General features: G+C 35.0%; 1 protein-coding gene across 3 annotated transcripts in view; it reads right to left on the bottom strand.

Annotated features, from left to right (window-relative positions):
• Positions 1-14,145, bottom strand: part of Focad (focadhesin) — a 296,580-nt gene that overhangs the window by 210,724 nt on the left and 71,711 nt on the right. For all 3 annotated transcript variants that reach the window (XM_046467321.2, XM_058586381.1, XM_058586382.1), the window contains exons 9-10: positions 6,104-6,191; positions 3,161-3,363 (exon numbers count right to left, since the gene is read on the bottom strand). In XM_046467321.2, coding sequence (XP_046323277.1) covers positions 3,161-3,363; positions 6,104-6,191 — 291 coding nt within the window. The remainder of the gene's footprint in view (positions 1-3,160; positions 3,364-6,103; positions 6,192-14,145) is intronic.

Genomic DNA, 14,145 nt, shown 5'->3' with positions numbered 1-14,145 from the left:
ACCTCAGCTCCACAGGCATCCTTTTGGTCCAGCTTTGTGACAATGCAGCAGCACCTTGACACCTCCTACCCCCTAACTCCATGCAGAGTCAGTCCTTTCAACAGAAGGCACAGGAGAGGCACTACAAGGCAGTGGAGAAAGGTTTCCTCTTAGGTTCCCTGTACTTTAATTTCTCCAACCACGGCCACCAAAGACATTCAGGAGACCCCAAATGGTGGCTTCCTATGAATCAGCTCTGGCCAACAGCTCCCCAGGAGCCTACATCATCCCGCAAGTTGCAGCCATATTGTCCCCAGTAAGGTCTGAATCTCAGTCTTGATCACAGAGACCAAGTTCCTTCCTTGAGAAGTCCTCACAGTCTTATAGGTAGAAGCTGCTCCCTTCCTTTACTGTTGCAAATCTCTGTAGAGACTCATTTACAACTTTTGGTAACTAAATGCTTTTTACTAGTTAGTAATTATTTGTATTGAGTTTTTCCTGTTCAAATTTCTCTCTCCTAGGCAGAGCACTTGCTTAGCACATGTGAGGCACTAGGTTCTATCTTTAGCACCAAATAAAAAGTAAACAAAAAAAAAGATATTATGTCCACCTAAAAATAATAAACTAAAGGCATTCTATCTATAACTAAAAAAAAAAAAAAAAAAAACCTCTCTCCTGGCTGCACCCTGACTGGTACTTTCTTTTATCTCTTGGAGAGATGGGAAGGGTAGGATTTCCCAAGCACTTTGGTTTTCTGTTTTGTTTTGTTGTTTTTAACCTAGAGAGAACACAATAGGTGGCTTTAAATATCACACTTAACAGCCAAATAGAAAAGGATCCTGTTTTACACACACACACTAAATGTTCATCTTTTGTTTTTAAAAGAAAAATGGTAAGTTTGGTATAATATTTTTATATCTATATTTTTTATAATATTCTTTATATCTTCAAAACTAGAAGAGGCTAAAACGTATTTTATTGCACGGTTATCAACACTTCAGAATTGCAACCCTTACAGAATCACAAGGCCCAACATGTTTAACCTTGTTTTCATCCACCAGCCCAAGCAGACATCCAAAGAGCTGCTCTAGTTCTCAGTCAAATGCTGTCAGAATCACCAATCCAAAAAGAAATAAAAGCAAAATCTGTGGTTTTTATACAGAGAGCTCTCTGTAATAAATCAAGATGGTGAAAAGACCTGTGTTCTTATTAGAGACATACTTTCCTCACTGTTTAAATAAAAATTTACGGAGTATCTACCAGGTTTTAAACTATGGATTAGGTGCTGTGGATGCAAACATAAATACACTAGGGTGTTATCTTTTTCTTTAAGTATGTGGAAAGGAGAATATTCAGTTCAACAACTAACAAAAATATTTTTTAACAATTTAAATGTTAATTTAAACTGCTGCAATTTTCTAAATGCCTTAGAAAAACAGCCAAGATTCTTTCCCTCAATGAGCTCATAATAGAGTTGGAGGCATAAACATGTAACCTCTAAATTAATACACAACATTTTTTGTATTTGACTAATGCAAAAAGTGCTGGGGATACAGAGAAAGCAATGAATTCTGACTCATTGTGAACATTAAGAAGAGGCAGTTCAAGCAGAGGACACAAAAGTGCATTATACGCAAAGGAAAGATTCAGAAAGAGACCTGGAGAGTGTGGCGCAAATTGAATCAATAGGTGTGGTTGGAATATAGAGTACTAGAAAAAAAAGAAAAAAAAAAAAACAATAAAATGTGCCTTAAATTTTTTAAAAGGGTGATCATGTGTCTACTTAAAGACTCAATCAAACAGCACAGTATCACAAGAATGTTTATAGCCCTAATAGTATTTCTTCCTCATTCTTCTTCTTCACCAGCAGCTAAAAAGAAAGTCCAGCTATTAGCATTGATTAATAAGATTTACACACACCTGAACAAATAGTAAGCTGAGTCCTTAGGTATTAGAGTTAGGGTGATCCTAAGTAAATACCACCTGTGAATTAAAGGAATCCACGTCTTAGACACAGAACATCCTGCCCCACCCCCACTCCCACCCCCATTTAGGAGGCAATCTTTGTTCTATATGGGCAAACCAAGAGGTAAGGTAAAAAGCTACTAGAATTCTTTGGTCACATTTTGCTTATTAGTACTAATATAAGAACTTCTTTCTCTTAATGCAAATCAATTACCTATTTTAAGTTTTAAAGTTTTAATCAAACAATTTGGATTTAGGAAGCTTCAATTTGCTTATGCCAATAACTGTATTACAATGATTAAACAAGTAATAATAATGATGGATTTTTGCTGCTACAACATTTAATAATATATGATAAGAGGCATTCGTTTTTCCAAATGAAGCAACTAACATGCTTCTATCTTGTATTTATGTGGTGCCTCTCTCTATGGAGACTTAGGATGCTTCACAGACTTAATTTTATTTAATCCTCATCCCATTCCTATAAGAGTAGGAATTAGGAAAAAATATATTTTACCAAGAGAAAAACTCAAAACCAAAAGAGAAGAAGTCTGGCAAATCTAGGCCTAGAACTCAGCCATTCACCAGACACTGACAACACTACATTACTCTAAAAGGAAAGGTGAGACTGAAAACCAAGAGTGAGGGAGGTAGGAATAGTAACAGCAAGTGACAGGCCTGTTGTCTTCCAACTGGGAGCAGGAGAGGAGGAACATATACAAGAGACATAAAGAGCCACATGCATGCCAAGGAAGATAGTATAACACACCATGTTAGGAAATAACACTCAGTTTGTACTGATTTCAGAACTTCCAGGCATTAAAGAAGCATTTCCCACCTTGGACTTTCCCAGATATGGCAATATGTCATACTAAGTATTATAAGAGGATAGGATTCCATGCTTAAATACATTAAAGTCACACACATATAGAATTGTTTCTTTTCTGAAAGATTCTCAGGATCTCTAATGACTAACATGCACTGGAATCTCAAAGAAAAAGTATTATATAGCATTTCCAAAACCTATGTTACAGTAAGACTCCACCCCCTCCTCCGGGTGCAGAAGAATGTACTAACATCTCCTACACGCTGCCTGGCAGAGCAGTGAAGTTCACTGATGAAGCTCCCACCCTAACAGACACGGCATCAGGAGTAGATCTGGAGAGACAGAAAACTCACATGGACACTCTGAGAGAAACAAGGAAGGACTCGTTACCTTTTGCAGGTCATCTCTGTAACACTCCTGTTGTACCATTTCCAAAAGGTTCAAGGCCAACTGCTGTCTAGAGGGACCATCCTCATCCAAGGACATACAGTCTTCCAAGACAGTAGAAGAGAGTATCTGCAGCAGTGGCATCACAAGCAGCAGAGATGACTTTGGGATTTTCTGACCCTCAGCAAAAGAGAGGAGCTTCAAGGCTAACAGTCAAAACAACAATTCACATTTTTAAAATTAATACCACAGTCAAACAAAATGCTAATTTAAGTGACATGTCAGAGTTTTCCTATTCCTTTATAACTAGATTCCTTTATAACTAGATCAAACACATACTTAGATAAGTCTCATCAAAAAAGGAAATAAAAGGAGCATAAAAGTTAACTATTATTTAAAACATGCTATTTATGTATAAAACTGAAAAAATGATTATGCTTTTTGAGAAAACACATGTATCAGATATAAATCAACTCCTTTTTTAGGTAAATATTATTATTTATTTTGGTCAATATTATTTTTAAATACAAATACCATTTTTCCTTTGTAATCTCTTGGATCCTACTATTGCCCTCAGTGAATAGTGAAGAGACCAAGAGTTCCTGGTGAATGATAACAAAACCAACAACACACATGCTTCCACTAACCAGCTAAGAACTGTTAGCAAATGAACAGCAAGGTGAGGCAGCACTACTGCCTTACAGCTATATTTGCTAAGAAGCAGATCACAAAAAGTCTCAAAGTCTGTAAGCAGCTTTACAATAAAACGCATTTTTGATGAGTAACTTTTTTCATGTGAAAACTCAACATACACATCAGAAACATATATACAGAGTGCAAGAACTTAGCTATATGAACAGTTTCCCTATAAAATTAACTAAATGAATTAACGCACAAATATGCTATTTTTTAAAGTATTTTTTCATGAACCCCGATTTACTAAAAGATGTTATCTACAGGCTTCAGAGTTAAATTATCAAAATAGTCAACTGATTTTCCCCACTGCATCCTAAAAATTTCTATAAGCCTTAAATTATACCCATGAGTTGTCATTATTTTAAGTCATCCTGAAGTCAAACCTTAACATGATCTGTTGTATTTATATAAATCCATTACTCTAATGCTAATAACTTTATTTTTTGCCTAAATATTGGTATTAATCCATAATTATTGGAGCTATTATCAAAATCCATTATCTTTAAATGCATATAAATATTTCAATCTTATAAATCTTCCAGACACTTTTATAAGTTGCTATTTATAATCAAGGCTAGGGATAATTATAAAGCATACTACATTAGTGTTGGACATACTTTTTATTTTTAATAATCTGAAATAAGTATCCTTTTAGCTATCTGATTTCTTTGAATTCCCAATGTTCTAAACAGCAGTCCATCCTTGCTTTTCAAGATGACACACTAGCTCAGTAGTTCTCAGTATGATTTATTCATCTAACTTGGGCAACTTCAAATCAGACACTGGCTTAGTAGAAAAAGAAAAGTCTACCAAACAAATAATAAGAGTATTTGAGTGTTTGATCTAGTATCATTCTTTTATTATACATGAGCCACAATATAGTTGTAACATGATCTGTTGTGTTCAGAATTAGAAATGTGCTTTCTCTGGGCTTTGAAATTTTGTCAAAAACAAATAAAATCCATTTATATAAAAAGTCCAAAAAAGATAAATCTACAGAGACAAAAGATAGATTAGTGTTTTGGGAATGAAGATTACAAAGAGGCATAAGAAATTAAGGGACTGATGAAAATATTCTACAACTGGCTCCTGGCATTGGTTGCCACATCTATAAATTTACTAGAAAACACATTAAATGGTGAATTTTATGGTATGTAAATTTTACTTCAATAAAATATTTGAAAAATAACAAAACTATGGCTGTCAGAGGAGCAGGACTGGTAAATCACACATTGGGAAGATCCCATGTGCACTGCTGTAAGAAAAAAAGAAAAAAAAACAGTGGAGGGGGTCAAAAAGGGAACCTGGAGGAGTGGCTTGAAGGAGCAAGAGCTGATAGGCAAAGCAGGGTAGAAATCAAAGTGAGAGCCAAGAACCGCCTCCATGTGCTAAAGCCATTTTTACAGGTATATTACAAGTGAAAGATCAATTCACTCAAACTCACAATGGATTAAAATGCCCAGAGGAATGAGCTATCCAATAAGTATTTATCTCAAGCACTTCATAAAAATGAATGTGGGGGCTTATCAACATATCATGGCAACATATAATTTAGACTGATCCCCCATTACTACATAGGCTATATCAGACCAAGCAAAATGAGGCAGCATTGATTAAAAAAAAAAAAAAAAAGAAACACATTTTAAAGGTGTGTGCCTTGTTTGTCAATCTGCCAGACTGTGCAACTTGATTTTTAAACCACATTCTTCTGAATGAGAACATTTTCACCTCCCCTTCTCCACCCTCTCTTAGGTCAATACTGGATAGTCTTTCATTTGTTCTAGCTAGTTAATACAATAACCATAAATTAAATCCTGTTCAATGTAGCACCAACTATGACTAATAAAGGTAGAGAAACTTAAAAACAACATGCTAAACACTTACTGTCTTTCAAGGATTTTACATTATTGTTTCAGATTTGGGTGTACAACTGTGAATAAAGTAATATGTTCTTCAATACATTTATAAATGCCATTGCTATGATTTATATTATAACCTAATGTGCCTCAATTACATTGAGTAAATTATGGTACATGAAACTTGACACAAGATGAGGGAAAAAAAAATTATATATATATATATATATATATATATATATATATATATATATATATATATATTCATTCTACTTGGTAATGATTAATTAGGAAAGTTCCAGAATAGAAACTCAAAATACATAGGATAGCATTATATCCATTTCAATCAACTCCTACCAACACTCGTGGTATATTTACATTTTATTCTATTTACCTAGACTTAAGATTGGTTTCTGCTGACTTTCTGGAGTCTGTAGAAGTAGTAAAGCTATTCCAATTATGACCAATTCAACAGGAAAATCCTAAAAAAAAATAAAATAAATAAGATAATGAAAGAGTTAAAGTAATTTCCAGAACTATGGCTTCATGACATTTAACCAAAAACAGTATATTTAACATGAATAACTGCAGATTTATTATATAACATTTCTTATGCAAGTCTATGCTGATAAAGAATGGTGAATGCCACACAGTCAGAAATAAATTCAAAATGTTATATCGTATGGCCAAAGGGCAATAGGCCTAAACCAAAATAATTCAGAGGGAAAGCTCTTTAACACAATAAGTGTTAACAAAACAAAACTGACAAGTCTTCAACACACTCAATCTTTGGAAACCATTAAAAATTAGTAGAAATACTGAATTTAGAAACATTGCACATCTGAAAAATAATTCAATTTTTCTACTTATCCAATTCACATAATTCAACCATATAACTTCCACAATGAATTACATTAAACAAATTTTAATAAATCATGCTATTATAATAAAAGAGATATTAGTGCCAAGGAGGCAGAGATTATTTTTTAATTATAGTAATTTATTAAGCATATTTAAATGTAGCAAAGCAATAACTATAGAAGCAAAAATCATTAAGTTCACCAAGAATATAAATAAAATGAAAAAGATATGCATATTAAGTTCTATTAAAATGCAAGTGACATTATTTGAGGCTTCTAAATAAAGAAAACAATATATAATAGAACTAAAGAAGAAAGACCCAGCTAAAATTACTTCATTTTGGAAATTTTACGGATGCACCCGAGGAGCCAAAGTACCTACGAATCATGAAGACAGGCAAAAAGTAAAATAAAAATAAGTAAGGAAGAACCACACATTTTAAAAAACTTGATAGAATACAATTTAGTCTGACACACTCAAAAGGTATAGTCTTGGAGATGCTATCAATTCTGAAACAAATTAACAAATGTCCTAAATCTCAGTTTTATTATTTGAAAAGTGAAATTAATCAAAATGGAAGACCTTTTAACATGTTGGTTTATGGAATCTGGGGAAAAAAAAAAATCAAACAGCAAAAACAAGGAAATTAATTTTAAGTTTTTGTAAATGGAATATATTCTAATTTGTTTTTTTGTTTCTTTGATTTTTGGTATTAGGGATTGAACTCAGCGGCACTTAACCACTGAGCCACATCCCTAGCCTCTTTGGCTTTGAACTTGACGATCCTCCTGCTTCAGCTTCCCAAACCACTGGGATTATAAGTATGTGCCACAGCACCAGGCATATTTTAATTTGTATATTTAGAACTTTATAGGTCCAGTTTTCAAATACAGTTGAGAACAATGGAACAATGGGACAAAACATCTATTAAAAAAAATGCATTTTAAGACAATACATCAAAAAGTATATATCATCTGTCATTTTTTTCAATTTCAATATCTGCGTATCCATATAAAACAAAAGCCAGCAAGATTACTTAAATTCCAAAATGACTAGCTTTCAAGAAGATCAGAGAGAAACAAAAGCATATCTGTTTACTAATGCTATCACTGAAAACCCTTTCTCATATCAGCTGTCACTGCAAGGGCCACGAAGTAGCATTTTAGGGTTCTGAAACAAAATTGAAACATTTTAGTGGGTAGAACTTAAAGGCATGCAGTCATAAATGGCAATGACCTTCTCCAGGAAGGGTGACAATGATCTCTGCAGAAAGTGAAAGAAAAAGAGCTGGAGACTTAAGACATCAAAAAGAAGGAATAGTCAATGGTTGAGAACTAGACTAGATAAATCTTAAATTGCTTACAATTCTGAGAGGTTAAAAGGTTTTTGTTTGATGGATTTATCATGACCACAGAAGTATGGTAGCACTTAATGAGATCATTTTATAAACCCTGTTCCATTTCTAGGCCTCCAGGTACTACTATAGTAACTGGCTCTGCACAGGTGCAACCTGAGGCTACTCCCTGATGTGCACAGCACACCTCTTTGCTTTCTGCTCCAGAACAGCAGGTTCAAGTCCCATAGAGCAAGGCTTGACAAATTGGCAATAGGATCCCATGGATAAATGCTTCTTCCCTTATTCTGGATATGTCTAGAGGATTCTAAGACATTTCTCACAGGGCTTCTTAGAATATTCTGTGGAATGGAGTGACTGGTTGCTTGTAGCAATGTCCTATTTGGCATTTCTCATTTGGCCTTGACCTTCCATCATTCACTCATCTTGTCTCTTTCCCACCTGCTTCCTGGGATCACATTTGCAAATGAACTCCAGCCACATAAGCCTTTGTGATCACCCAGGCTCTGCTTTTGCCTTTAGAGGAACTGAGGTTACCACAGAACCCACACAGAGATAGGAAATACAAAAGAGGAGCAAAGGCCTCCATACCTAGCCACAGATGTCAGAGGATTCTTAATGTCAGAAAACACCTGGAGTCCAAACTTTCTGTCCTCAATTCAAGTAAAAGATATCACTGAACTCCTTTTCTGAACTAGGCACTAGGTACATATGCTGGCTGCCGGAACACTACTGTAAACAAAACAGTCTCCTTTCTCTTGACATGTGTAGTCTGGTCATGGAAAACTATTTAAAAAGAAAGTGAAAACCTGATGTAAGAAAATCTATATCCTGTGACAGACACAATGAGGAAGGCAGCACAGCCCCAGCAATCCCAGGGCCACAGCTTTGCTACCCACCCTGTCCTCTGGTGGAGCTGACTGAGCCAAGCCAGACTGAACAGATCATTTTTCCTAGGAAAATGATCCTTAAACTGAGACACATAATAAAGAAAGGTGGTTGGGACTGTGTAACCTGATGGTGGTGTCTTAGAAACCCCTTGTTCCTAGACTTTCTGAAACCAGAATGTTTATTTCACCAGTCCTTCACTTTGAAAACTATCCATTTCATCGCAATCATTATCATGTTTGCTTAATTTTGTTGATCTGAGTACATTTATTTTGTTTGAAATGTAAAGAACCATATGATATCATTCAAATTGATCAACTACTAGCTCAACTAAGCCCAAATCTGCCAATACTAATACAATCTAAGAAATAAATTAATTTAGTATACAATGATATGTCTCTAACTTAATAGTAGCAAGAACAAAGGAAAAAAATCTAAAGTAATATTGAAACTGAATATTCACTGATACCCAAAGGAACAGGAATATACATATAATCTCAAAATACATAGTAAGCGCTTAATTCTACTTCATTTTACTTCAAGTTAGTATGCATTTAGGCCTTAAAGGATATGATGTTTTCATTAATTTTCCTTTATTTTTTGACCTCAGAAACATTGACGTAAGGGTGAGTAGCAAGAAGCTTTCAAAACAAAATATTTCAACAGTTTTACTCATTGTTACTCCCTTCTAAAATTGTTAAAATGTTGAGCAAAACGGAGAGAACATAAATATGACCTTCTCTCACTGACATTCTCTCCTTTTATTGCTATAAATGAAATTAATATTCTATAATTCTAGGTAACAAAAAAAATTTTTAATTGAACTCAAGAGCCAACTTGAAGAGATTCCTGTTGGCCAAAAATAGGACAATTTCAACTTCACAAGGGACAATATCCTCCGTAGATTGAAACACAATAAATATGTTGAAATTTCTAAGTTCATAATGATATGTCTAGAAATAGGTAAATAAAGGGAAAGGGGAAGAGTCATGTATTTATCCTGCATTTCCTATACAAACTCTACCACTAGATAATCAAACAGTAGTTGAGGGAGTTTCCTTTTAAAGAAGCATTCCAGCTAATAAGAAAGAAAATTATCATTTCTGCAATTCCCAATGAATTAATGGAACTAAGCAGTGATTATCTATAGCTACTAACATTATAAAAAGAAAAGCAACACACATTATGCATCCCTTGATGAAAGGACACACCACCCTATAGTCTTGGATGCAAAATAAAATAAGTCATTCTGAATCTGATTAAGCCTCTAGAGCTACCTTTTTTCTTCTTCTTCTAGAAGAGCTTTAGTTATACATAGTAGTTAGGTCACATCCTGACAAACCCATACATGCATCGAATTCAATTTCAGTTCATGAGCCCCCAATTTTTCCTCCCATTATCCTTCACCCTCTTCCTCCTTCTCCTTCTTCTACTCTACTAGACTTCCTTTTGCTCATTAATTTATATGTAATTGGTTCTTTTTACTTATGCATAAAGGTGAAATTCTCTGTGCTATATTTATATATGCATTCAACATGATTTTTTAACAATTCATTCTGTATTGCCTCCATTCTGCCTCTCAATCTTCTTCATTACTGGTCCTCCTTTATCTTTATGATAGCCTATCCTTTCCTCCCCCTTCTCTTTATTTTACTCTAGCTTCCACATATAAAACATTCAGGGCTGGGGTTGTGGCTCAAAGGTAGAGCACTCGCCTGGTGTGGGTAAGGCACTGTGTTTGATCCTCAACACAACATAAAGATAAAATAAAGGTATTGTGTCCACCTACAACTAAAAAAAATTTTTTTAAATTTTTTTTTTGATAAAACATAATTTAAAAACAAAGAATATATTCAACTTTTTGAGTTTGGCTTATTTCACTTATTATGATATTCTCCATTTCCATCCATTGACCAACAAATGCCATAATTTCATTCTTCTTTATGGCTGAGTAGAACTCCATTTTGTGTGTGTGTGTGTGTGTGTGTATGTATATATCAAATTTCTTAATCTATCCATCCAAAGACAGACATCTGGGTTGATTCTGTAATTTAGCTATTGTGAATTGTGCTGTTATAAATGTGACTGTTGCCACAGTATGTCGATTTTAGATCTTTGGGGAAAAAGGAGTGGGAAGCTGTGTCATATGGGTTCCATCTCTAGTTTTTTGAGGAATCTCCGTACTGCTTTCCAGAGTGGTTATAGTAGTCTACAGTCCCACCAACAATGTACAAGTGTACCTTTTTCCCCCACAAATAGAGCTAACTATCTCTGAACAGAGAAACATGTTGAAGTGCCTTATGAAGATATAATCAGCAAAATCTAGAATGTAGAAAACTCTGCAGCTCATACAAGCCAGGTTTTCCATACATAAAGCACAAGGAGAAAAACAAGTGAGGAAGGAATAAAAGGGGACTGCCTTTAATTTAAAAGCCATCTAAAGGACAGATTTTACAAACACATACACCCACTCACCCCAAAACTATATTACAGTGTTTAGAGATATGTACTTAGATAAGACTAACAACACGCAAGGAAAAGAATAACTGTAGATAAGTCATGACTGTCAGAGGAAGCAGGAATTTGTGCTTAGGAATAGGCTTCTGGAGAACTTGGGGGTGGCCAGCAGGTTCTATTTCTTGATCTCTTTGGTGGCTACAAGGGTGTTTGCTTTGTATGTGAAAATATAAAAATTACCTAATGGTGGTAGTTTAAAATGCAGATGGTTGGGCCTTGCTTGCTCAGACCTACTTCTGATAAACTGGACACTAGTTGGAACCGTCTGAAGTATGAATTTCATGAGTCTTATCTGTTTTTAACTATTCACTAGAACAGTTTATCATAGGTAGCTGCTTAATAAATACAAGCTAAGGAGAGATATATGATAAAACAATGATGTTAAAAGGAACTAAACTCTGAAATTATAAATGATAATTATAACTACTACTCACAAGAATCTAGTACAAGTACACAGGGATAACATGAGGTTGACCTAAGAATACTAAATCCATAGGAATGGTAATTCATCCATAAAATAATTGTCCATAAAATAGATGAACTCTAGATAGGGCAGAGGGGTTGGAGGGGAAGGGAGAGGGCATGGGGGCTAGAAATGATAGTGAAATGGGATGATCATTATTATCCAAAGTACATGTATGAAGACACGAATGGTGTAACTTTGTATACAACCAGAGATAAGAAAAATTGTGCTCTCTATGTGTAATAAGAATTATAATGCATTCTGCTGTTATATATAAAGAAAAAATAAATTTGATATTTTTAAATTGTTTATTCATGTTTCTCATGTTATTATATAATTATACCTACTATAAGCAATATATTATATATTATAAATAGATGTATTTATACATCTTAATAGATTTGATAGATTTAGATTAGGGATCCACCATTATGAATTCATTAAATCATAACTGCCTCCTTACTACAAATAATAGCTGTTTTAGGGGTTGAGGTCTCAACAAAATTTTGAGGGGATATAATTCAGCCCACAGCAAGGATGATATATAATAAATGGCAAAATAAATGACACAATTATATAATAAATGGCAAAATAATCATATCTATATAAATATTTTTTTAGTTGTAGTTGGACACAACACCTTTATTTATTTATTTTTATGTGGTGCTGAGGATTGAACCCAGGGCCTCACAAGCACTAGGTGAGCACTCTACCACTGAGCCAAAACTCCAGCCCCAAATATATAGCATTTTATATAATGTATATAATAATTACACAAAATATATTATCTAGCATCTCAGTATATATGAAACCATTCTAATCATAAGATTGACAGATGACTTACTTGAGCTTTCCTTGACTCCTATTTTGCACCAAAAATCAACATTCACTATTTCCTCACCTGCCATGCATTCCCCTATTCCAATTATTCCCACCACCATCACTCAGCTGAAACCACTTTGCTAATGTGAACAATGGATACAAAAGGTATACAAGTTTCTGTTGTTTAAGTCACCCAGTCTGTCGTATTTTTATTTGCTGCATTCTCAGAATACTTTATGTCCCTTGGATATTATCACCTCTTCATTACACATAATGCTGTTGACCATTCTCCCCTGACAGAGATATTCCTTCCTTTGATTTTCATGACATCTGTTTCTTCTGCTTATCTTATAATTCTTCTAGTCCTACTTTCTCTGACTCCCCTTAATCAGTACACTTCAAATATCAACAACCCTGGAGTTCCATCCCAAGCCCTCCCCACAGTAGATGTCTACAAATCTATACCTTTAGCCTAGGCCTCTATTCTGGATTTCAAACAATATATCAACAATCCATAATCCATGCACACTTCAAACCAAGCATGTCTAAAACCAAATTAATTATCTTCCCTCCAACATTTGCTTCCATTTCTCAAAGTGAATGGCTTCATCCAGAAGCCCAAAATAGAAGGCTGCCACTCTATCAAAGGCCTTCTTTCTAACCATCTAATCAACCACAAAGCCTTACCATATCCTCTTCACGGTTCTCTTTCCCTGTTCCATACCCTAATTTGATCTTTGCTATGGGCTGAATTACATCCCCTCAAAAATCGATGTTGAGACCCCAGCCCCTAAAGTAAATATTATCTGGAGTAAGGAGGCAGATATGATTTAATGAGTTGATAATGATGGATCCCTAATCCAATAGGACTAGGGTCTCCATAAGAAGAGAAACCAAAGAGCTCATAACCCATCTCAACATGTGAGGACCCTGAGAATAGACAGCCATCTGCAAATGAGGAAGAGAGCACTCTCAAGGGACTTAATTGGCCACCACCCTGATTGTAGGCTTCCTAGCTCCCAGAACTGTGAGAAATAAGTTTCTGTTGTTTAAGTCACCCAGTCTGTCGTATTTTGTCCTAAGACAGCTGCCTTACTTCCTGCCCTGTTAGTATTCTCTATCTAAAATGCTCCCAACTGTCCCACTAGAACGATCTTCCACATACAAAAAATGAAGGTGCCTCTCTGATGAAAGGTCCTCAGTAGCATGCCATTACCTGAAAGATAAAACGAAAACTCATCTGTGTGTCATAGGAGAGGGCCCAACTTTCTCTTCCTCACCTTAATCCTTCAATAATCCTCAAATCAATGCGCTTGTCTGCTGAAGAGGTCACGCCTGCATGCTCTCTCAGGCCTCTGTGTTTAAGCACATGCTGATTTCCCAGCTGGAATGCCCTTCCCAACCTCTGGATTGTACTTAACTCCTCTTCAGTCTTCAAATCTCAGTCCATGCCTTACTTCCCTTAAATTGTGCTCCCAGTGCACTATAAATATACTCCCCTAAAAACATTTATCCTATGGTACTAAAATAG

This window comes from Marmota monax, unplaced genomic scaffold (assembly GCF_021218885.2).
Source record: "Marmota monax isolate L192 unplaced genomic scaffold, Marmota_monax_Labrador192_F-V1.1 WCK01_AAM20220418_F8-fsc00033, whole genome shotgun sequence".
NCBI classification, from domain to species: Eukaryota; Metazoa; Chordata; class Mammalia; order Rodentia; family Sciuridae; genus Marmota; species Marmota monax.
This window is presented reverse-complemented; position numbering and strand designations above follow the sequence as displayed.